The 25380-nt window shown below is 36.5% G+C and overlaps 1 protein-coding gene across 1 annotated transcript in view; it reads right to left on the reverse strand.

The window, feature by feature from the left end:
- Nucleotides 1-230: 230 nt before the first annotated feature.
- Nucleotides 231-25380, reverse strand: part of LOC126204359 (ubiquitin carboxyl-terminal hydrolase 2-like) — a 278662-nt gene continuing 253512 nt past the window's right edge. Inside the window, exons 8-10 of the mRNA XM_049938734.1 lie at nt 23708-23786; nt 15779-16007; nt 231-3164 (exon numbers count right to left, since the gene is read on the reverse strand). Of these exons, the coding sequence (XP_049794691.1) occupies nt 3077-3164; nt 15779-16007; nt 23708-23786 (396 nt within the window). The 3' untranslated portion in view covers nt 231-3076. The remainder of the gene's footprint in view (nt 3165-15778; nt 16008-23707; nt 23787-25380) is intronic.

A 25380-nucleotide genomic window follows, 5' to 3' on the forward strand; every position in this document is an offset into this window, starting at 1 on the left:
ACTTCCCTGTAACATTTAGCACCATTTTTTTAAGACAATGTCAATTTTGAAATTACTTCTTATAAAATTTCCATAGTCCAAATTCCCATACAATAATTTCCTTACTCATCATGCATATTTATTCCACACTGTAGAATCAGGCCTGTGGAAGGAATATCATTTAGTCAGCAACTTTCGTGAAACTTTCTTTGGCACACATCTGAGACAGTGAAACAATAAAAATGCAATACTAAAGCATAAAGCATTTTGTAATCTGTGTGAAATTTCAGAAAGCTATACATGTTAGGTATTCCAGAACTATTGCTACATGGTAGCTGTATTGCAGAAAAATATTTTTGATACATGTCTCTCCACGTTAGAGAACATATGTACACAAATAGCTACATATGTAATTTTTCATTCTCAAGTTGAGGCTGTTTGAATTATTTAAATAGTGAGCCATTTTATGTACAACTGATTTTAATTTATGTTCAGGCAATTTATAAATAAATAAATATTTAAGTTATATAGCTTACTTATATAAAACAACAAAGGACACTGCAGGTAGCTCACAGAATTCAAAAATGTGTAGCTGATCTTTCATTGGTTGGTTGTTATGCATACTGTTAACTCATAATGTTATCCTTCTGTGGTCTATGCACAGTGTTTATAAATTTAACAGATTTTGTATTTTTACAATAACTACTATGCTACATACCAAAACATTACTTACGAAAATGATTTCTGTTAGCATAATTTTGTGCACAGCCTTACGCAACAGTAACTCATATCTCAATATTACTTCTGAGGTTTGAACCTAAACTACATCCCAAAGTACAGTACCTTGGTGACCACAGATTTACTGCAACAACAGCACTAAAATATGATTTTATAAGAAACAAGAGTAACAGCAACATCTAACACAAATGTCAAATTTTCTTGCTTTGTTCATTCTTTTAATCTCATTTTAGGCTTTAAATGTACGTTCTATGGCTGTGTGTAGTTATGTGGAAGTGGGCAACAAATTTGGGTATTTACAGTAAACAAGTAACATTTCTTTGGCTACTAAATGAGGTTAAACATCACACACTACAACACCGAAAATGGGCAGAGCCAGCAATATTCCTATGACAGTCATCAGGACCACTGAATTCTCCTTTTCCCTTGCAAAGTGAGCTGAAGAAGGATTGATCCAGGGAGACATCAGGTCTAATAAAGGACAAAATTCCCATTTTAGGTATAAAATATGACTTATTTGGGCCATGTTGAGATTCTTCAGCTTTTTTCTACAATATTAATCTGCATCACAGATTATTAGGACTGTGCTCCCTGCATCAGTCATGGTCACAAATTACATAAGCATCTGAGAAATTCCACAAATGATAAGCTGTTTAAATGTATGTACACTGTGTTTGCAATGCTTCAACTACTGCTGGTTATGTCTAGTAAAACAAATTCTTCTAGACAATAAGAGTACAACAAAACATTTATATTAATAAATAATATGTTGGAATGAATAGAAAAATGATATTTGACAGTGAATCTAAGACTAAATTAATTTCCAACATGACTGTCATTTAGAAACCAACAATGCTTTCCACTATTATTTGCCAGTGTACAACGCAATATACCCTAAAACAATGTTTACTATATGACACAATGCCATCTTCTGTAATCTATATTAGTCCATGAATTGTTCATTGTTGTCTGCTGACGTAAGCTTATAAAGTTTCATCACAGTGCTACTTATCACAATTATAATCACAACAATTACTTGAAATATCAACACCAATCACAATCGAGCTCTGTATTCACAACCCACCTTCATAGAGGTGCAATAAAAAGATACATGCCATTTAAGGAAACCATCAACATTTATTGTTGATAGTTATGGCCAAAAGTAGAGTATTTCTTATGGACACTGGTATATTTACAAAAGACACCACATGGCAAGTAACAACAATAAATATTTCTTAAATTATGGTAATGATCTTCTTCTACAGAGAAGCAATACATGCACAGGAAGAATGAATGGTTCAAGTTTAAGTTTATAGTTGAAATCTTTTTTTATTTTTTTATGTTTTCTTATTAATTTTCAGGGTGTCCCCCCCTCCCCTCCCCCGCCCAATTTTACTCTCTCATTACTTCCACTTAGCTTCTTATGAAATTATTATTTGTGTACCTTCCAGATGTATTACACATATACCTATCCTTGACATCTTAGATGATATAAATTCATGAACAGAAATATTTATGTTGAGAATAAATAAGGTTTTTCTCCACACAAATACTGGAATACCTATAACGCAGTTAAAAACTGAATTCCATATACCTGGCACCATTTATTAAGAGGGAAGAAGTTGATCATCTATGATTCAGCCTGTAAATTATGTACAGTGTATCATGCTGAAAGAAACTAAACAGCTTAACATTACTCATGAAATAGTAAAAATAATGATTCACTTGTAAAATAAATTAAAGATAAACTGTTAGATCCTTGGTCAAGTCATATTAACCATAAGTACCAAAGATGAACTCGTGATATATAAGTCAAAAGAGAACATTTGCAATACATTGCTTATGGTAACATTTCTATACCCTTATAAAATATTTTTAAAATTAAAAAAATACTCACAGGCATAATGATTCTTACATATATTTAAAAAAAATCCACTCAGTTGTTAAACATAGTTAGCTGTGATGCACAATGACAATAACAGGGACATTTTGTTTGTACTAGTGCATCATGCAGGTTATTTTATGACAAATAATGAAATTATTTCATTACTCTTGTTCATAATATTATGAGAAGTTTGATAGTTTCTCTTTTATTTTAATAATATACAATTTTCTTAAGATTTCTGACGTGTCTTTCTCACTTTCTCTTTCACACAATTTGCTTGTTACATTGCTTTAAAACAAACATATAATTTAAAAAACTTTCCAGCAATAAAAAACAGGCAACACCTCCTCAGTTAATTTCAAAATTAAATAAATAATACCATGATCAATGTCAAATTTTGTATAAAATCTGAGATTTTAAGTGTTCTTTCACTTTTCAACTGGTGAAGCACAATATAATGGAGGCACACTAAGATTATAAATGTGAGGTGTGTCCAAAAAGTTCATAAAATAGGACATAGGCTTCACTTGACATGATACTTCTAGATGAAATGGTTGATACCCTGTAACAAATATCATCAATGATCGGAGATTAGTAGACAATCAACATTGTTTCACTGGAGTTCAACATTTACATGACAGTTCTATAGGTAACATGTTACAAATATTCAGCAAACCACCTCTAAAACAGCAAAACAGAAGGGAAAAAACCAAAGGTAAACTTAAGAGTTTAATTATTTTACATATTTCAGTGTCATTCAAATTAGAAGTGCTCACATGAAAATAAAGAATAAAATGATTTTACAGCTAAAGCAGTTTTTTGTCTCAACAAGAAATAAATTAATTTATGTTGAGCAATGGGACAACAAAACTGAGAAGAAAATAATTTAAAACACTCACAAATGTAAAATATAGTTCATAACATTTTCTAAGATGCAGGGCAGTGTGCCTCAGGTTTAAGGATTTAGTCATACAAATAAGGAGGCTAAGTCCCATTTTGACTGGGAAATTTAAAATTTAGCATCTATTTTTGGTAAAATTTACATCTATTCTTGGCAGAACTCACATCTGTTTTTGGTAAAATTAGCATTCAAATGTTTTTGTTTATTAATGATTAGACATACAAACTTAAAATGTTGTCATGTTATGTGCCTGAAGATAAAGCCTTAGTGATTTGAAATTACCTGTTTAAAAAAAAGTGGTGATTGGTGAGTTTTCTGGCTGAAAAGTTTGCTTTTGCAACAACTTTAATAGTTTTCTTTCCTGAAACTGTCTTTCTTTGTTCTCTTGTTTTGACTCTATTTAAACTTTCAACCAAGTATCAGAAGCTCAAGAAAATAATATCTTTGAAGCATGTTGTTCTCATTGAAATAGGTGGCTTGCATTCCTGAACAATACAGACAGCAGTATCATAGGTGCAATCATGTTGGAAGGGTGCCTATGGAGATATTAGACTAACTATGGTTCCTGAAGAGGAGTAGCAGCCCTTTCAGTAGTTTCAGGGGCAAAAGTAATGACGGTTGACTGATTCAGCCTTGTAACGTCAGTTACCTTAACCTTGCTGTGTTGTAACTATCAGCAGCTGAAAGTAAGGGTCAATTACAAATTTTGCATTTCCTGCTGCTCACTACATAGCTTAATGATGATTGAGTAAATTACTCCAGAGATAAAATATTCCCCCATTTGGACTTCCAGGCAAGACTTCTCAGGAGGATCTGGTAACTAGGAAAAACAAAATTGGTATTACGTGGGTCAGATGGTACTATGTTAGATCCCTTAATTGAGTAGGTAATTTAGAGAATTTACAAAGAGATACAGATAGACTGAACTTAGATATATTGGCAATTAGTGAAGTGTGGTGGCAGGAGAGACAGAGCTATCACTACAAAATCAAATAGCAGTAATGCAGGAGTAGGTCTGATATAGAATAAGAAAATAAGAATGAATGTAATCTATTATTAACAACAAAGTGACTGGATTATCATAGTTAGGATAAATAAAGGCCACTACCCACTATAATAGTTTAAGTTTATATCTTACTATCTTTGCAAATGACAAAAATATAATCTATGATGTGATAAAAGAAAGTATTCAGATAGGAGAGATGAAGCTGTAATTGTGGCAATTTATTTATTTATTTATTTTTGGGAGGGGGGGGGGGGCAGAGACTGGGATTTGATAGTAGGGAAAGGAAATGAAGGAAAACCCATAGTGAAACAGGTATGCGGGAAATGAAAAACAGGGGACCCTTTGTAGAATTTTGCACAGAACACAATTTAATCACTGCTAACACTTAGTTTAGAAATCATGAAAGAACATTGTATACAATGAAGATCTGCATAGACACTGCAAGATTTTAGATTCATTATATAATGGTAAGACAGAGATTCTGAAACAAAATTTTAAATTATAGAACATTTCCAGTGGCAGATGTGAACATAATTTATTGGTTAAACTACAGAGTAAAGCTGAATAAGTTGGAGGAATGTAGGAAATGGAACCTGATGCTGCTAGTAGTTTCAAATGCAGCATTATACAACAACAGACAGAAATAGGGGAAATCAAAACAACAGAAAATAAAAGAGTAGTTTTGAGAGAAGAAATAGTGAAGGCAGTAGAGTATCAAATAGGCAAAAACCAAGGCCCAGTAAAAATCACTGAATAACATACAATATACTAAATTTGTAAAATAAGGGAAAGGCAGTCACTCATTGTGGATCAATGCACATAGCACAGAAACAGGTGACAGGAGACAGCATACACACTAGTTTTCGAGCACTACTTGTTTTTCTAGCAATAGTACACACATTCACAGGCACCCAAACATTCACTCTCATGGCCATGACAAGACTAATTACTGATACTTCTTCACTACTGATAGCTCTTTCCTGAGCTGATGGAGGTGGAGATCTGGTAGGGAAGGACGCAAGGAGGGAATAGCAGGAAAGAGGCAGATCTCTGGACGAATGGCTTTGCATGTGAACAATTACATGAAAAGAATACAGAGGGCACAACAAATGGAGATGTAAGAAGAGGGAAAAGGGGAACTGAGGTGTAAAATGGGCAAGTGGGAAAAAGGAGAGAAAGATGACGATAAGAAGGAGAAAGGGAGGGGAAAGAGAAGGGAGAGTGGTTGAAAAGGTGGGAGAGGAGAGGGAGAAGAAGAATGCTGGTGTGTGTGTGTGTGTGTGTGTGTGTGTGTGTGTAGGGGGAGCAGGGGGAGGGGGGGGGTTGGAGAGGAAAGTGGGAAAGGGCGGTGCATGATTTGGATGGAGAAGGAGCAGTGGAGACAGAAGAGAGAAGGGAAAAAGCAAGATGAGGCAGTGGGAACATGTTAGTGGAAGTTTAGGCCAGGGGGGATTGTGAGAGCACAGGATGTGATGGAGGTCAATGATTTTACACTTCTGCCAGAGACAGCAGAGAACTTGGAAGAGCAGATGACTGGAGCAAATAGTCCTGTGGAAAGAGTTCCATGGTGCACATCAACAAAAGTAAAACAAGAGTACTAAAATAAGGGATGATGGCAGACGAAGAGAAGATAAAATTCAGACTGGCAGTAACAACAAAAGCTTTTCTGAAAAAAAGAGAAAATTTTCGACATCTAACATAAATTTAAGTGTTTGAAATCTTTTCTGAACATATTTATTTGAATAGTGGTATTGCACAGTAACAGTGCATAACAATAAATATAAGCTTTTGAAATGTGGCATTACAAAAAACTGCTGTTTATTAGATGGGTAAATTGGAAAATTAATGAAGAGCTATTGAATCAACTTTGGGAGACAAGAAACTTATGGTAAAACTTGACTAAAGGAAGGGATCAGTTGGTAGGACAGACCCTTAGGCATCAAGGAATAATCAGTTTGATAATGGAGGAAAGTGTGCATGGTAAAAATGTAGAGGCAGACCAAGACTTGACTACGGTAAGCAGGTTACAATAGTTATACAGAGATGAAGAGGTTTGCACAGCTAGCTTAGAGTGCTGCATCACATCAGTCTTTGGATTGGAGACTATGGCAACAACACCAACATCTGGTTTTATTAAAGGAGAAATCAACTTATACTTCTTGAAATAAATATCAACATGCTTACATTAATGAAGTGTAAAACGATGATGCCACTGTGTTGACATGGGTAAAAACAGAGAATACTACAGCTGAAACTGGAAACCAGCCAATTATTCTGCTAATGTATAAACTGAATGCCACATTTCTTGTCTGCCATTCAGTGGTGAAACATTATCAATAATGTATTGCATGGTTACTCCCCAAATGGTGAGGTGTTGATGGTTTTAACACATGATGCAAGGACAGGAAATTGTATCATGCAACAACTTTTTCTACACTGCTAAGGCCTTTCCCCTTCTAAAAACTGTGGCATAGGTGTGAGGTTGTGAATCCAATCATTATGCAACATGGAAGAGTGTGCTGTTGACTTCAGTCAGTAATTGAAATGCTTTTATTTTCTAAATACATTGTTTTAACTCTTAACTATTAGTGTAGAGAAACTTTTTTCAAATATTAATAGTTTAGTCACATAATGTGGCCAGATTTAAATTTTCCCACTAAGTGAAGCAGTAGGAAATCTTGTCATCAGATACCAACTAAAATCAAACCATTTTTTGTATTAAACTGTGAGAAGCAACAGTTCTCTCACAGTGGAAACCAAAAAGCAAACTTTAGCCAAATGCTGCTCTTAGACTCGAAATTTTTGGTCAAATGTTTGATTGGATTGAAAACAAAGACTCCCAATAAATTACACAATGGATTTTTGTTCAACTTTTCATAGCCAAAGAAAGAGTGGGACAAAGGGAGAAAGGAAGGGGAAAGAGAAGGGAGAGTGGTTGAAAATGTGGGAGAGGAGAGGGAGAAAAAGAATGCTGGTGTGTGTGTGTGTGTGGGGGGGGGGGGGGGGGGTTTGAGTATCAAATTGACCAGCATGAGTTTCAATAAAAAAGTCTTTTGCAAAGCTGGAGTTCATGCTGGTCAATTTGATAGCCCATTTGTTGATTTTCCACTCTACATTTGACTATTAATATCCAGGCAAAAATTTATTATGTAATTTACAGGGAATCTTTGTTTTCACTCAGCTCAAACATCTGACCAAAAATCTCCAACAGTTATTGAGTCTTATGCCCCCAGCAGGCTCAAATTCAGGAAGAGATTTGAAGAAAAGTACCTAAACTTGCAGTGATGAAACCTATTGTCAAGATTTTATTGTGCCACACTTTAAATGTATCTTATATATTTTGAACACTCAATATCCAGATATGTTAATGACAGAATTGAAAAACAAGGACAATTTCCCAGTCTTCAACATCCCATTCAACATTTATCAATGGCAGAGGGCATTCACTGCACTCCCTTAAATCTATTAGAATGAGCCTACAAATGTTGTCAGCACTTGTAATGAGGTAGCATATCAAATGTATTAATAAGAGAATCCAAGCACAATCTAATTTAAAAATTACATTTTTGCCTTCGGCTCAAAGAAGTAAGGGGGCATAAGAGAAGATGAAACAAATACAAAAAACAATGAAAGACGTTCCCATAGACACAAAATGTCAATGTCACTACACTGTGCAGAATAGAAAACTAGCCAGCAGGGATGCCCATAAGGGAACAACACTCAGAAGAAAACAGAGAGAGTTCTTTCTTGAAGAAAAAAAATTAGTGCCAGCTGGTAGCTAATATGAGGTCACACAGAATGCGGTCACGGGAGCCAAAATTCTGTCTGTTCATTCACACATCATCCATCATAAAGGAGAGCCCCAAAAGTTGTGGAATGAACAAAGGTATGGCAGAAGCAATATAAACCAGTTACAAGTCATGTTCCTGTCATTGTGGGAAGGCACATGTCATTCACAGTATACACAGAGGTGCAAAAAAATGTGTAGACAAATGAACACATCAAAGTTCAACAAAACATTACTATCAAATCATCATATGACACGATCTCAATTATGTGCTTAAAATATTGTGGTCTGTACGCCTTCCCAATGATCCACATAAAACAAGCCATTTGCTAAAGAACCCTCGGAACCCGTAAGAAGTAAAACATTTTTTATTGAGGTTGAATAACAAGTAAACTGTTTTTATTGTACTGATCAGTAGAATTGTCCTAACAAGAAGTGATGGAAGAATCTATAAATAAGAATAACGCATCTCACTGAACAATGTGGTAACTGCAACATCGCAAGTAAAATTCCTGAATGCCATTGTGCTATAATTAGGAAACATTTGAGGCATGTCCATAATCCCAGAAATTTCTTGGAACAATTTGTGAACAACTGAAGCCAAACAGCCATACAGAAGTTTGTAAAGGACTAACTTATCAACTGAGACAATGCAGAAAACTACAGATCCTAACAATGAAATTTTAGGAGAAACAGAGTAGATTTGGCAACCTTTCTTAACATGGAAAATATACGGGAGCATGTCAGTTGTAGCACAGTGTCAACCACTGCACCTCTGATCACACTGTCTCACATAGAACATACTTAACACTGGACGAGAGGCCTCCTGGTGAGACAATGCTTTCAGAATATAATACAGTTAAGTTGAGGTGAACCACAGTGCTCGTTGTTGGCTCCGCTTGTGTTCTCATTATATATTAACCATCTTCCATTGCATACCCAGCAGCAGTTCTGTTTGCTGATAAAGCAAGTATTATAATCAAGTCTAGCAGAGCAACTTCCAAAGCTGAAAATGTATTGTTTTGAAAATTAATAATTGATTCTCTGGAAATAGAATGTCATTAAATTTAGATAAAACTCCGTAAATGTTATTCGATATTGCCCAAGGCCTCACCACACCATTAGAAATTATAAATGAGGTTAAATCAAAAAAGATGAAAGATGTTCTGGGTTCTTAGGTGCTTCTACTGATAAAGAGTCTGAACTGGAGGCCACACGTTACAGCGCATCTTCAATGTCGAGGCTATGCAACTTTTTGCATTATGGATAATATCAGATTAAGGAGATAAAAATGTCAAACAGTTGACTTTCTTTTCCTGCTTTCATTCATTAATGTCTTATGTCACTGTATTCTGTGTAGCTCATCACTAAGGAAAAAGGGAGTGCATTGCATGAAAATGTTTAATAAGGATAATGTTTAGTATAGACTGTAGAACTTTTTGTAGACAGCTGTTTATACAGTCTGGCATAATGACAACAGTCACACGGAGCATTTACTCTGTTATGAAGTTTGTTATGAACCATCATACACAGTTTGACAACAATGGTAACATCCATAAATACAATACTAAAAGAATAAATTATTTACACAATCCATCATTTAACCTGTGTGTGGCACAAGGAGTGGCATAATAAGCCACAAAAATCTTTGACTACACATTCAGTGATGTAACGAACTTAGTGGATAATAAAATTAAGTTCAAATACAAATTGAAATCACATCTGCTTGACAACTCCACAGAAGAATTTCTGAATGTGCAGTAGTAGTAGTAATAGTGGTAATAGTAGTAGTAGTAGTATGTGTGTGTGTGTGTGTGAGAGAGAGAGAGAGAGAGAGAGAGAGAGTTGGGGAAGGGGGGATAGAGACATTAAACATTAATGTAAATCACTGTCCACATATAAAAAAATTACAGCTCTTAAAAAACCTTGTAAATAGTCAGCATGTTGCCATATTTTCCACCGAGAAATGTACTGAAATTTAAAACGAATCCATTCTGTATCACAGCGAGAGGTCAAAATTATGATCCATGGAACATGCAAGTGACTAACAGCCCCATTCCTGAAAAGTGTATTTAAATAATTTTATAATGATGTCAAGAAGAAATCCACCTCAATTGAATGCATAAACTGAAATTGAGCACAACTTGTGCCTCAAGACTGCATCTCGTTGTTGACAGATGCTGTTGTGCATCCTCCACATGGCATTCTCGTAACTTAATATAATGGCAAAGTCTTTCACAGTGGATACGTTGTATATTCTTGTATGTGATGAGTGCACGGCATACTGACCACTGCTTCACACTGCACTCAAAGGAAAGTGTTGCATTAAATGTGCCCCCATTTTCTCTACATTTTGTGGTACTATTCTGGTAACAAAAAATCCTATAGAACACTGACAATATTCATTTAATATGCAAAGAAAATTTTATTGATACTAACACAGTCTGGACTGCTCAAACTGATTTTGGGCATGTCAGAGTGTGCAATACAAATGATGTAAATATAATACAATGACAAACTAAAACAATGGTAGGAGATAAATTCAAGGAAATTTTCAGTGTGATTGAAGAGCTAATCCTGTAGAGTACGACTGGTGGGAAGGTTTGAGATGTACAAGGAAGTAAGACTAATTTTAAGGAGGCATGGAAAGTAGAAGAAGGAACAAAGCAGTCGCTTCATTGACTCTTGCAGCAGGCGTGTATAATAAGAGTCGGACTAGCAAGAAACCCACATTGCTTCTCATTTGTCCATACAGTAGCCATTCAAAATGGATGATGCAATTGAATCCACTATAAAAATGTACGTGCATGTGTGTGTGTGTGTGTGTGTGTGAGAGAGAGAGAGAGAGAGAGAGAGAGAGAGAGAGAGTGCACACGTGTATGTTCCACATCTCCTAAAAAACCACTGAACCAGTTTCAATCAAACTTGGTACACATATCCCTTTCTGTCAGGCAACAATTGCTATTGGTATAAGAACCACATACCTATTATAGTTTGGGATATATAATGTCATAAATAATGAAATACATGAAAAACTTCCGCATCATGCACAATCATGCATGTTGTTTAAATTTATTACTTCTTTGTTAGTAACTCTATTTGCAACACATTTTGCAGACAGTATCCACATGTGATGCTGAATGTACCAACACACAGTTCAAGAGATGTGATGTCAAACACTGAGATGTGTGAAAAAATGCTGCATCATACATACAGTTTTAATACACATATTCTTTCTTACTAAGTCACTCCTACAATCAAGTCAACTTAAGGAAATCTGTGAGATCTGATAGTGCTTTTGACAGCTTTCAACTGTGAAGTACAGATGGCTGTAGGAGAAAACAGTAGCCATCTATGGATATGTGAAGAACTGTTGCTGTAGAAACATTGATAAAATTGTATTGTAGACATGCAAAGAAGCTGTGTCGCGCATACAGAAACTATCCACGATCATCTCACACCGAGCCTACTGCAAGGGTACATTCTGCGTAATAATGAACGAAAGGAAGATGTTCATCTTGGTCAGAGATCAAACTGGCAAAATGAATATCAGGACAATGCCCCGTCTGTCAGCTAGTATCCTATCAAATATGAAATCTGTTAATGGCAAATGACAAACACATTGAAAGCTCAAAAAACAAATCTAAAGCTATATGAGAAGTTATAAAAAAATCAAACAACAAGTGAAACCAAACAATATATAAATGTTTGATTCTTGTCCAATCAAACTACAGAGACCTTCAACAAATATTTTGCAAACATAAGTGAACAGTTGGTGAGTGGACTGGAAGAACACAACAAAATATCACCTCCATCATCGAATAGCATGAGAAATGTGTCTAAATCATTGTTACTTTCACCCACATATACTGAAGAAATTTTATCAGTTATAAAAATCTTGAAAACAGGCTACTCATGTGGAATTGATGGAATACCAGATGCAATAATTAAAAAATGCTGTCTTGCCTTAGCTGAACCCTTGACACACTCGTGCAACAGCTCACAGGCATCAGGAACCTGCCCTTCTTGCTTAAAAACAGCAAAACTGAAACCACTGCTCAAAAAAGGAAATCCAGGAGGTGTTACAAATTATAGATTAATAGCCCTATTGCCTGTATTTTCAAAAATTTTAGAAAAAATTTTTATAAGAGATTGTCTGATTTCCGGAATAAACATAAAATTCGCTCTCCCTCACAGCATGATTTCAGGAAAGGCTACTCAACTGAGAGAGCAATATTTGAATTTCTTAATGAAATCTATGCTAAACTGGATGCGAGTGGGTTTGTGATGGGCATTGTCTTGATTTATCCAAAGTTTTCAACACCATTGACCATAATGTCCTACTGCAGAAGCTTGACCAATTAGGAATTAGAGGTATATCCAATGAGTGGCTCAGGACATACCTATGTGGTCACAAACAGTTTGTTGAAGTGCAATATACTGATCACAACAAAATCAGCTACTACTATTCAGGATGTGAAAATGTGAAATATGGTGTTCCTCAATTATCAGTGTATTAGGATCCATTCTGTTTCTCCTCTATATCAATGATCTTACATACAACAAGTATTGCCAAACTACTCTCCAATTTGCAGATGATACAAGCTTCCTTATTAGTGAGAAAACAGAAGAAAAAGTGAAAGACTCTGCCATCCAAACAATGAACAGTGTAGAACTGTGGTTCAACTATAACACGCTAATTATAAACAAAGAAAAGACAGTAGCACTGAACTTCTATAATCTAAAAGAAAGGCACCACCTAAACATACAAATAGAACTAAGGGACAGAGTTCTTGAAAGTGTTTACAGCACAAAATTTCTGGGACTCTGGCTCCAGAACAACACCAAATGGAGGTACACATTGAATATTTGCAAAGAAAACTAAGCAAAACCTACTAAATGATAAGGATCTTAAAAACTTGTTGCAGCAAAGCCAGCCTGTTAAATGTACACTACTCCTACGTGCATTCTGTAATTAAATATAGCACAATCTTCTGGGGCAATACAACAACAAATATTAAACTTCCCAAGATGCAAAAGAGAATATTAAGAATTATTGAATGGGTAAATAACAGGAAATCATGAAGACTCATATTCAAAAACTTGTCAGTTCTTCCTCTTAATTGGATTTTTATCTACAAAATGTCAGTTTTCATAAAACAATATATTGATAGACACCCAGATATCTTATTAAAAATGAAGATATACATGCATACAAGACAAGAAAAAAAATCTGATTTTCATATGAAACAGGTGAGAACATCATTGTGCCAAAAAGGCACTCTACATATTGGGATAAAAATTTACAATAATCTGCCAAACCATACTTAGTCAGTAAGTAAACACAGTAGTTTTAAGGCTGAACTAAAGGCATATTTGATTGGTCATTGCTTTTACAGTCTGACAGAGTACCTAGAAACCAAACAACAAAAATAAAGATGCATTACAAATATTCTACTTTGTATGTTGTCTCTAATGTTTGTTGTATATATGGTTCTTTGCTAAATTACTTAAATATCTAGTCCTCCGGAATCCAATACAAACTGTATTTTATCTTGTAAAGACTTAAGCACGTCGAATATCCTTGTATATATTCTATACATGTAGGATTAGAATGATTAAATAAATAATATAAGTGGATCCATGTACTACATGGTAATAAAAAAATTAAATATTAAATACTCTCATCCAATCTTCAGAATAAATTTCTTCACACATCTACATCTGTACTGAACAGATCACCACTGAAATGAAATTACTGGCCGGGAGACACTATCTGGTGTTATTCAGCTGCCTAGTGCAAGTCTTTTTATATGACACCACTTCAGTGACTTGCACATCAATGATGACGAAATGACTATGAGGACAATGAAACACATAGTCCATGAGTAGATAAAATCTCTGACCCTGTCACAAATTGAACCTGGGCCCCCACCCCAGGAATCAGCCACACTGACCACTTAGTTACAGAGGTGCCTGCATCATAAAACAGAAGTCTGTTCCCCTTGCTGGAAGACATTTCCAGTGCTCCTTTACTTGTGTCATCTTTACAGTTCTGCTTGACAATGTGACCAGAACAGACCACATCTCATCAATCCACACTACTTCATCAATATTTGTGCTACGGATCTGTCTTAAAAAAAAAAATCGGCATCACCATGGACTTACATTCTCCCACTCCATCAACAGCTTATGGCCACAAAAATGCCCACAGTAAAATTGTAGATCATGCAATGCTACATGCAGATCAGTCTGTGTTGGTAATCTGATTATCCATACAGCTTCCCCCCTCCCCCAGAATTTCAAGTTTCTATGTTTTTCCAGGATCTTTTTATTTCTCAAACATATCCTTGCTGATCTTCACAAAAGTCTTTTTGGTTATGTACAGAGCTGCAGCAGTTCTATCGGTTAACACTATTAACAGAGAGCAGTAGGCCACCATTATGTCTTTCACTCTCAGAATAGGCACGTAATGCACCAAATCATTTCTCTTGACTGACCTTGTATGCCTCTCCCCAGACGAGAGAATGACGAGGAACATTTCCACTTGTAGCTTTTGATGAACTCCTTTCTGGCATAGTTCAGTACCACAAAATAAATAACAGTAACAGCAAACGAAGTAATAACTCCTCCAACAGCAAAAACAATGAACAAAACCACAGGGTGCAATGAACGCCCAGAACAGCAGCTGCCTGAAACTCAAGCAGCATGGGGCTGGAAATGTGATGGTGGAGTTAAGGTCTGGCATCTTTGTGGCTTTGCTGTGGCTACAGGTGGGTTCAGTGGAATGTGGTTTGTGCCTCCCACATGGGTTGGAGTATGTATTCAGAATGATTTAAAGTGGAATAGCCACATAAACTGATCGCAGGTATGGCAGAGACAGACAGAGTCATGAGAAGGATGAGATGTAGTTCACCCACAAAGCAGATGGCTTACGAAACTGTCATTTGACCAATACTTGAATACTGCTCGCCAAGTCTGGGACCTGTACCATATAGCATTGAGTGGGGAAAAAGATCTAAAGAAAAGTAGTTCATTTAGTAAGAGTGAAACCAACACAGAGATGCTCGCTCAAGTCCAGTGGCAGATGCTACAAGAGGCATATTATGCATCACTGTGTGGTTTATTGTTACAATTCCAATAGAATGTGTTCCTAGTACAGTCAATGAGCATTTTGCTTCCTCCGATGCACAGGTCGCAAAAAGACCATGAAGGTCAAATCAGGGAGAACTGAACTCACACGGAGGTTTACTGACAATTGTTTTTTGTGTGGACCATTAGTAAAAACAAGAATGAGGGAAGTGACAGTTGTACACAAAGTACCCTCTGCCACACCCAAAAACTAGTTTACAGGGTATGGCATTAGTGTGGGGTTTCCCATCTCTTACCATCTTCCACAACAAAAATTTCGCTAACTCGTGGACTAAAATATTTCTATTTTTCATTCTTGATCAAAAGTGAAATAAATTATGTAAGACTCACCTCGAGTCATTGTACTCGTGCCATTCTCCCGTATAAGGATGCTTGCAGTACGCAGTGTAGTGTCCCGAGTAAGTTGTCCCAGAGTGGTTTGCAACTCCATACAAGTTGTAGGTGCAACCCTGACCCCTGTTAGCAGCATACGCACTCAGGTCTAGGCCAGTTAGTGGAAAGTCAACAGTCACATTCAATTTACCACGGAACCTTTCAGTAGGTGAAAACCGTTTCAAATCTGAAATTCTTCATTAAGGATAACACAGTACGACAGTGCTAATCTTACCATTTATCATAAATAATAACAATCACAGACGTTTACATGCAAATCCACTAATTAGAACTAATCATTTGCACATTCACATATTGAAATGCTTACAATCTAAATGTACCATAATATTTCAATATTTAAGTTTACTCAAAGAGAATCAAGGATGGATTTCTTTTCAAGTGTACAGCTGGATCAGCTTTCCCATTTCTGCACACAATATCTTGAATAATGGGAATTTCAGGAGATGGGACCTGGATAAACTTGACTAAACCAGAATTTGTACAGAGTTTCAGGGAGAGCATAAGGGAACAATTGATAAGAATGGGGGAAAAAAATACAGTAGAAGAAGAATGGGTAGCTTTGAGGGATGAAGTAGTGAAGGCAGCGGAGGATCAAATAGGTAAAAAGACAAGGGCTAGTAGAAATCCTAGGGTGACAGAAGAAATATTGAATTTAATTGATGAAAGGAGAAAATATAAAAATGCAGTAAATGAAGAAGGTAAAAAGGAATACAAACGTCTCAAAAATGAGATTGTCAGGAAGTGCAAAATGGCTAAGCAGGGATGGCTAGAGGACAAATGTAAGGATGTAGAGGCTTATCTCACTAGGGGTAAGATAGATACTGTCTACAGGAAAATTAAAGAGACCTTTGGAGAAAAGAGAACCACTTGTATGAATATCAAAAGCTCAGATGGAAACCCAGTTCTAAGCAAAGAAGGGAAAGCAGAAAGGTGGAAGGAGTATATAGAAGGTCTATACAAGGGCGTTGTACTTGAGGGCAATGTTATAGAAATGGAAAAGGATGTAGATGAAGATGAAATAGGAGATATGATACTGCGTGAAGAGTTTGATAGAGCACTGAAAGACCTAAATCGAAACAAGGCCCTGGGAGTAGATAACATTCCATTAGAACTACTGACGGCCTTGGGAGAGCCAGTCATGACAAAACTCTACTATCTGGTGAGCAAAATGTATGAGACAGGTGAAATACCCTCAGACTTCAAGAAGAATATAATAATTCCAAACCCAAAGAAAGCAGGCGTTGACAGATGTGAAAATTACTGAACTATCAGTTTAATAAGCCACGGCTGCAAAATACTAACACGAATTGTTTACAGACGAATGGAAAAACTGGTAGAAGCCGACCTCGGGGAAGATCAGTTTGGATTCCGTAGAAATATGGGAACACGTGAGGCAATACTGACCCTACGACTTACTTTAGAAGCTAGATAAGAAAAGTCACACCTACGTTTCTAGCATTTGTAGACTTCGAGAACGCTTTTGACAATGTTGACTGGAATACTCTCTTTCAAATTCTGAAGGTGGCAGGGGTAAAATACAGGGAGGGAAAGGCTATTTACAATTTGTAAAGAAACCAGATGGCAGTTACAGGAGCCGAGGGGCATGAAAGAGAAGCAGTGATTGAGAAGGGAGTGAGACAGGGTTGTAGCGTACCCCAATGTTATTCAATCTGTATATTGAGCAAACAGTAAAGGAAACAAAAGAGAAATTCGGAGTAGGTATTAAAATCCATGGAGAAGAAATAAAAACTTCGAGGTTTGCCGATGACATTGTAATTCTGTCAGAGACAGCAAAGGACTTGGAAGAGCAATTGAACCGAATGGAGAGTTTCTTGAAAGGAGGATATAAGATGAACATTAAGAAAAGGAAAACGAGGATAATGCAATGTTGTCGAATTACGTCAGGTGATTAGGAAATGAGAGAGTAGTAAAGGAGTTTTGCTATTTGGGGAGCAAAATAACTGATGATGGTCGAAGTAGAGAGGATATAAAATGTAGACTGGCAATGGCAAGGAAAGCGTTTCTGAAGAAGAGAAATTTGTTAACATCGAGTATAGATTTAAGTGTCAGGAAGTCGTTTCTGAAAGTATTTGTATGGAACTTAGCCATGTATGGAAGTGAAACATGGACGATAAATAGTTTGGACAAGAAGAGAATAGAAGCTTTCGAAATGTGGTGCTACAGAATAATGCTGAAGATAAGGTGGGTAGATCACATAACTAATGAGGAGATATTGAATAGAATTGGGGAGAAGAGAAGTTTGTGGCACAACTTGACTAGAAGAAGGGATCGGTTGGTAGGACATGTTCTGAGGCATCAAGGGATCACCAATTTAGTATTGGAGGGCAGCGTGGAGGGTAAAAATCGTAGAGGGAAACCAAGAGATGAATACACTAAGCAGATGCAGAAGAATGTAGGTTGCAGTAGGTACTGGGAGATGAATTTTGCACAGGATAGTGTAGGGAAGCAGCCTACTCACACCATAGTAAATTCACATCAGTCTTTTCAATGTGTGCCAGCCAGTCCGCTGTAACTAGCTCTGACGTCATAAATGTTGCGCAACACTTTTAAAATCAAGTAAATAACCTTAAACGGTTCTAGCATGTCAGGAGTAATACTAAATTAATATGTGCTGAATATCAGTTCGATAACTTTAACCATTTTCGAAATTTGGACGTATTTCTGTAAAAATCATTGGCGCAACAGAAAAGAGCTAGAGACTTAAAAATTTATATTTAGATTCCTTTTCCATAATAATTTAATAGAAACAGTACTTTGAATCTCACAAATTAAGATTTTAGTTGAAATTCATAATTTTCTGGTTTTTGTCTTAAAAATTAAGGAAGCAAGATAGATTAAGTAGGCCAATAAATAAGGCTAGGATGTTTATATTTAAGTAGAATGGAGATCCGCTATAACTACAGTATAAAGATGTGAGAAGTTTCATTTGAATAACTATAAAACTATAGCGATAGCATATTTCCAAAGGGCAAGTTCAGAGCTCGTCTACTGCGTGTAGTGTAATTAAATTAATTCTCTCGCCCAAAATATTTAACTCAGCCACGTCAAACTTTTATTATGATTACGTACCTGTGTGCTGAATGCACATTTAAATTGAGAGCTTCATGGGCCATCAGCAAAAGAAGCTATGATTTTTTTGGTAACTTAAAAGTGGTGCATTACTAGCCCAGCGGCTAGTCGGGAGAGCCGATTTGATCAGGTGTTCCCTTAGCCGTCCGCACCGCAGCTTTATATATAAGAATGCTGTGCGAGGAAGCAAGGCCCCAGTTCTCTCCAGACGCTGAATAGCACACCATCTGTGTCGGAAGTCGCATCGCGTCGGTATCATTGCTATAAACAGGCTCGGATGCCGTATTAAGTTACTCGGGATACGCGTAATCATGAAATCATTTTCGAGTGAAGTGTTAATTCTGGGATAAGTTTAATTATCTATCTTCAGTTTGCGCGTGTCGTATTTTCACGTACCGCCGCGGGACAAACATTCTACCATTATTTAGTGTGGCGTTTGATGAACCTAATCATCAAATTATGGCGAGCATTCATTTAAATATTTAATTTGGACAGTTATAGTTGCATCAGCGCATTAGACTCTGAACTGCTCTGTTAGTCAGATTGTGTGGATTCTTTTTTTTTTTTACCTGTGACTTTCAGAATATACTCAACTATTTTAGAAAATCATTTTTGATTATGAATCCCAGACAATCTCCTAATTCCTCAGAGCTATAAGCTGCAGCTATAAGTGTGTTTCTCAGATGAAGTGGGCACTAGGAATTCTAATTACAGGCTTCACGTTTTGCTAATCACTTTCTGGTTGCCAATATTGTAGTTAGAGAGCCAGTGTTGAGAACGGCAAAATAACAGCATAAATAATAGGAACACTTATATAACAATTAATTCCACCCGCTGCCGCACATATGGTTAATCGGCCGGGAAATGCATCTTTTCTACATCACAAAACATTATATAAAACACAACAAATAATTTCCACCAGCTGTCCCACAATAGAGAAGCATGGAGAGCTGCATTCAGTCTCTGGACTGAAGACAACAACAACAACAAAAATTCTGCAACAACAATCTTCAAATTTATTTAGATCAATTTAATCATTAGGACCTAAAATGTGAGAATTTCAGTTCCAAGAATCAGACTCTTAGACAAAAACAACTGGAGCTAACACTACACGAAAAGTGGAGTAAACTAGAAAGTGTATTGTAATCTTCGCTCCTCTCAAATTTTTCATGGAAGACATTGCCTACTGTAGACAATAGCTGGAAAAAGGAAGGAAGTGGAAGATTACAAGTGGCAGGAGAACATGTGTGAAAACTGAGGAAATTTGCAACCTCTTAGAGCCACTGGCGCCTATAGATAGCAGATTTTCTTAACTTTCATCTGTGTTCTCCTACGGCCAACTGGTTATAGAGTGAGATTCTACAATGCATATCTCAAAGTTCAATACTTAATCTAGTCTTATTCCTTTTGTAAATAAATGACACATTGTAAAACATCAGTGCCACAACCAGTACATTCTTTGCAGGTGATATTCTCAGTAGAATAAAAAAAATTATGAGGTACAAGAAACCATAAATGAAATAATAGAAAATGGGACGACTGGTGGTACAAAATAATGTCATAACCAATATAAAAAACTGTCTTCCTAAACTTTCATAAAAGAACTGATATGAAACACTGTGACTTGAAAATATTTTTACATCAGAAATTATAATTTCTACACTTGTGGCAAATAAACATTTGCAAGCTGCATAAAGTATGCTATGCCCTACACAAGCTTGACACGGCACAAGCCAGGATTGCATATACTGCATATTGTGCTAAATTTCATGCAATAATGAAATATGGTATCATAATTTGAGGAACATTTCTACCTAGAGCACTCGTTCCTCTCACACAGGAGAGAGATATGGAGCAATGCACATTCCAGAGCCAAAAGATGCATGCAGATCTCTCTTCCAAAATTTAACTGATTTATGTCATGGCACTGTCTACATATTGTAAGTGTCTAAAATCATCAAAAATAATATAAATGAATTAAGTAAAAATTTGAAAGTTCATATTCACAGTTCAAACAGAAAATGAAACCAGAATGAGATTTTCACTCTGCAGCGGAGTGTGCGCTGATATGAAAGTTACAGGCAGATTAAGACTGTGTGCCCGACCGAGACTCGAACTCGGGACCTTTGCCTTTCGCGCGCAAGTGCTCTACCAACTGAGCAACCGAAGCACGACTCACGCCCGGTACTCACAGCTTTACTTCTGCCAGGATCTCGTCTCCCACCTTCCAAACTTTACAGAAGCTCTCCTGCGAACCTTGCAGAACTAGCACTCCTGAAAGAAAGGATATTGCGGAGACATGGCTTAGCCACATCCTGGGGGATGTTTCCAGAATGAGATTTTCACTCTGCAGCGGAGTGTGCGCTGATATGAAACTTACAGGCAGATTAAAACTGTGTGCCCGACCGAGACTCGAACTCGGGACCTTTGCCTTTCGCGCGCAAGTGCTCTACCAACTGAGCAACCGAAGCACGACTCACGCCCGGTACTCACAGCTTTACTTCTGCCAGTATCTTGTCTCCCACCTTCCAAACTTTACAGAAGCTCTCCTGCGAACCTTGCAGAACTAGCACTCCTGAAAGAAAGGATATTGCGGAGACATGGCTTAGCCACAGCCCGGGGGATGTTTCCAGAATGAGATTTTCACTCTGCAGCGGAGTGTGCGCTGATATGAAACTTACAGGCAGATTAAAACTGTGTGCCCGACCGAGACTCGAACTCGGGACCTTTGCCTTTCGCGGACAAGTGCTCTACCAACTGAGCAACCGAAGCACAACTCACGCCCGGTACTCACAGCTTTACTTCTGCCAGTATCTCGTCTCCCACCTTCCAAACTTTACAGAAGCTCTCCTGCGAACCTTGCAGAACTAGCACTCCTGAAAGCACTTGCCCACGAAAGGCAAAGGTCCCGATTTCGAGTCTCGGTCGGGCACACAGTTTTAATCTGCCAGGAAGTTTCATATCAGCGCACACTCCGCTGCAGAGTGAAAATCTCATTCTGGAAACATTACCCAGGCTGTGGCTAAGCCATGTCTCCGCAATATCCTTTCTTTCAGGAGTGCTAGTTCTGCAAGGTTCGCAGGAGAGCTTCTGTAAAGTTTGGAAGGTGGGAGACGAGATTCTGGCAGAAGTAAAGCTGTGAGTACCAGGCGTGAGTCGTGCTTCGGTTGCTCAGTTGGTAGAGCACTTGCCCACGAAAGGAAAACGTTCCAAGTTCGAGTCTCAGTCGGGCACACAGTTTTAATCTGCCTGTAAGTTTCAGAAAATGAAACCTTTATATCACAGAATTGAAATGACAGAATAACTTGTTAACAGATACAAGGAAAACTGGGCACACATCTTTCTTTAGCACAAATCTGGAAACTTTGCAGCTTGAACACTGTTTGTATTCTGTATCTGAATTTCTTGCACATATGAGTTCAAATAAATATGGAATCATTAAATGTAGTTTCCATTTTTTTTTTTTCAATGCAAAATAAATGTAGATAAATTTTTGGTGTCTATGCCATTTGTAACAATATCTATCATGCATCTTACTTGCTTGTTCATGTGAGCAGGAATAAATACAGCAACTTGGAAGATTTGGACAATATGGGGAACAATTCCATGCAGAAGTAAAAACTGAAAAGTAAGTTCATTAATATTCAAGATCTATCCATTTTTAAGCACTGATGTGCCATTGATAGTAAGGTTAATGGAACTTTTCAATTTTAACAAAAGTTTGGCATCTTACTTCTACATGCTGCATAAATGCTGATAGTAAGCAACTTCTTGAAATAATGGATATTAACTTGGCTTACAAATCAAATTGTTTCATCACACCAAAGCACTGGTTATACCAGTTCTGCACTATTTGATAAAGATTGCCAGAATATATAATTTTTACAAGAGCAGATCAGTGGACAAAGATTGAAAAGGCTAATTAAAAGAGAAGCATAAAGCACTGTTTAGTATCAAAGAAGATAACAAGAAGATAAGCTAAAAAATGAGATGAGGATTAACAGGAGGTTCAACAAGTACATAGATGGCTGATACTGTGAGTACAGGCAGTTAGAAGATATGGGAAGTTTTGAACAAGCAGAGTTAGTGGTTGATGAATAGACAAGGTAAACACAGTGCAAGAAAAAACAAGAAAATTTCTGGCAACACTATGATAAAAGAACACAATGTTGTTTAACCAGATAAAAAAAGGGTATTTGTGATAGTCGTGAGAGAGAATTTTCTGTCACATCAGGAGAATTGCTGTTTTAATGGAGGTTGTTACATATACTTCTAGATCACTGACAAAGGGCCTAGTAACATTGATTCCAGGTTTTCATTGTTGGTTTAGTGCCCAAGCTATACTGTGAAGCACACAATGACTGTATGCAAAGAATCAGTCAAATCTGGTTCATTAGACAATCTAATGAAATTAATCCTAAGCTGCACTGTTTTGGTGAATTGCTCATTACTCATGTTCAGGCTGTGGTGTGGTTGAAACAGTTTATGTTTTAAAAAATTTTATTAATGTCACCCCAACAGTACTTGATTAGTTCAGTTACTTTAAGAAATCAATATATCTAGGTCACAAATGGGGTAAATAATTCTTTGCCAGCTGCAAGATGAAAAGAAAAATATTTTTTCTAGTTCTACCAGAACAGCTGTCACTTTCAATTAATTCTTGATACAAAAACCAGTTCTAATTTTTCTGTTGTAGCAATAGATGTAATTGTTACATTAGAAATAATGTTTTATTTGTTACTCAATGGAAGAATTTCTTTTTGACTGAAAGGATACGAAGCACCAAAATCTTCGGAAACTTCTGGATAGTGAAACTTTTTGTACATTTTCGACGCATCTGGCACTTTGAACATGTCTGCAACAAGTAAAAATAACTTGACAACTTATATTAATTTCGAATATATATGCACCAATTTTTAATTATGTCCTATAACATGTCAAATTAGGAAATTACTTTTTAAAACTATCAAAATATCTTTGTGTTAACCATCTAAAATAAACACACAAACAAACCAAACAATATAATTTCATAAGTTTCCACAGCCAGAGACAGTTAATATAAAAGTTATCTTGGTATGATACCATGTCTTGTTCTAAGTAATTATCATTGATGAAACCAATATTTTGGTCATGGTAACTGTGGCCTCCTCCAGAGTCATGATGTGGTACCATGCTCAGAGAACTTTTATGTAAAGCAAACAATATTGTGTATTCATGAACAAGTTCCTGCACAGCTGGAGCCAAAGGACAAGCCAGGAGTGTCCAACTTTCCTGACTCTAATATGTGTGGGATAAAAAAAATAAAAATAAAAAAAAACGAAGGATATTGTTCACTAGAACCAGCTTGAGTTCACAACATCTGATTCCATATTTGGAAGAATTAGGAAGGTATTTATTATGTATCGAACAATTAGTAAGCTACATTGTCGTAAATAAATACCAAATGATACAAGTTGATGTCTGTTGCTGCTGGTGCTGATGTCTGTCTTATCAGTAAGGTGTAAAACATACATCTGATGCACAGCAACTGCGCACATAAATGTGAATATCGCTAAAGTGACATTATGAAGATTTGTAATAAGATTTTAGAGAATTAAGAAGCTGGCAATTTATTTCTGAAAAGGTTCACATTTATGTACATTCTAGTGTTAAGAGGAGACAGAGCTACAAAAAAGATGACCTCTGCATCAATAAGGGTGTGAATATTAAGTTTGTTAACTGTGAAGATAGTATGGCCACAGACAAAATTCCTATTACAACTGGTTGTCAGGTGGTTCATTTTCAGGTTGTTTTCTTAATTTAAATATGCAATTCTGAGAGAGATTATGATAACTAAAATTTCTGAAACAGTAAACACAATGAGAATAACGCATCACACTATTAGAGGTATTAAAGAAAGTGCGTGTCCTTCTTGTCTTCCTAAATCAACCAGAAAATTAAGATCAAGGTACAATGTGATGTAGGTGACTAAACACTACTGAAAGAGAAGAAAACTGATGTTGCAATGAGATGGTTATAAAATTAGGTATGGATGCAACATGGAGGCACGAGGAGTTGGCATATTCTGAAATTGCAGACACATCAACTTCCAGAAAAGTAATTAAGTATTGGTCTAAGTACATTTTCTGGATCCAGTCATACACATAACATACCACACTCACATACTATTTTCTCAAACAAACAAAATAAAGTACACTGTTGTTAAACCCCATTGTAACACATCTATCATAATCAATCTGTTTCACTATTAACATATTTTTCAAATATATAAAAGTGGTAATAAATTTAATAACAGCTGAGAAGGTCTGCAAAAATAAGATTCTGAGTCAGTCTCAGTTTACTTTCAAGAAGGGTAATTCTACAAAAGAATGCCATGCATCCATTACAGTAATTTTGATTTGGATCTCTGTGAATAAGTATTACTCTTGAATAAGAAAATTTTTGTGTTA

This window comes from Schistocerca nitens, chromosome 9 (assembly GCF_023898315.1).
Source record: "Schistocerca nitens isolate TAMUIC-IGC-003100 chromosome 9, iqSchNite1.1, whole genome shotgun sequence".
Taxonomy (NCBI): Eukaryota; Metazoa; Arthropoda; class Insecta; order Orthoptera; family Acrididae; genus Schistocerca; species Schistocerca nitens.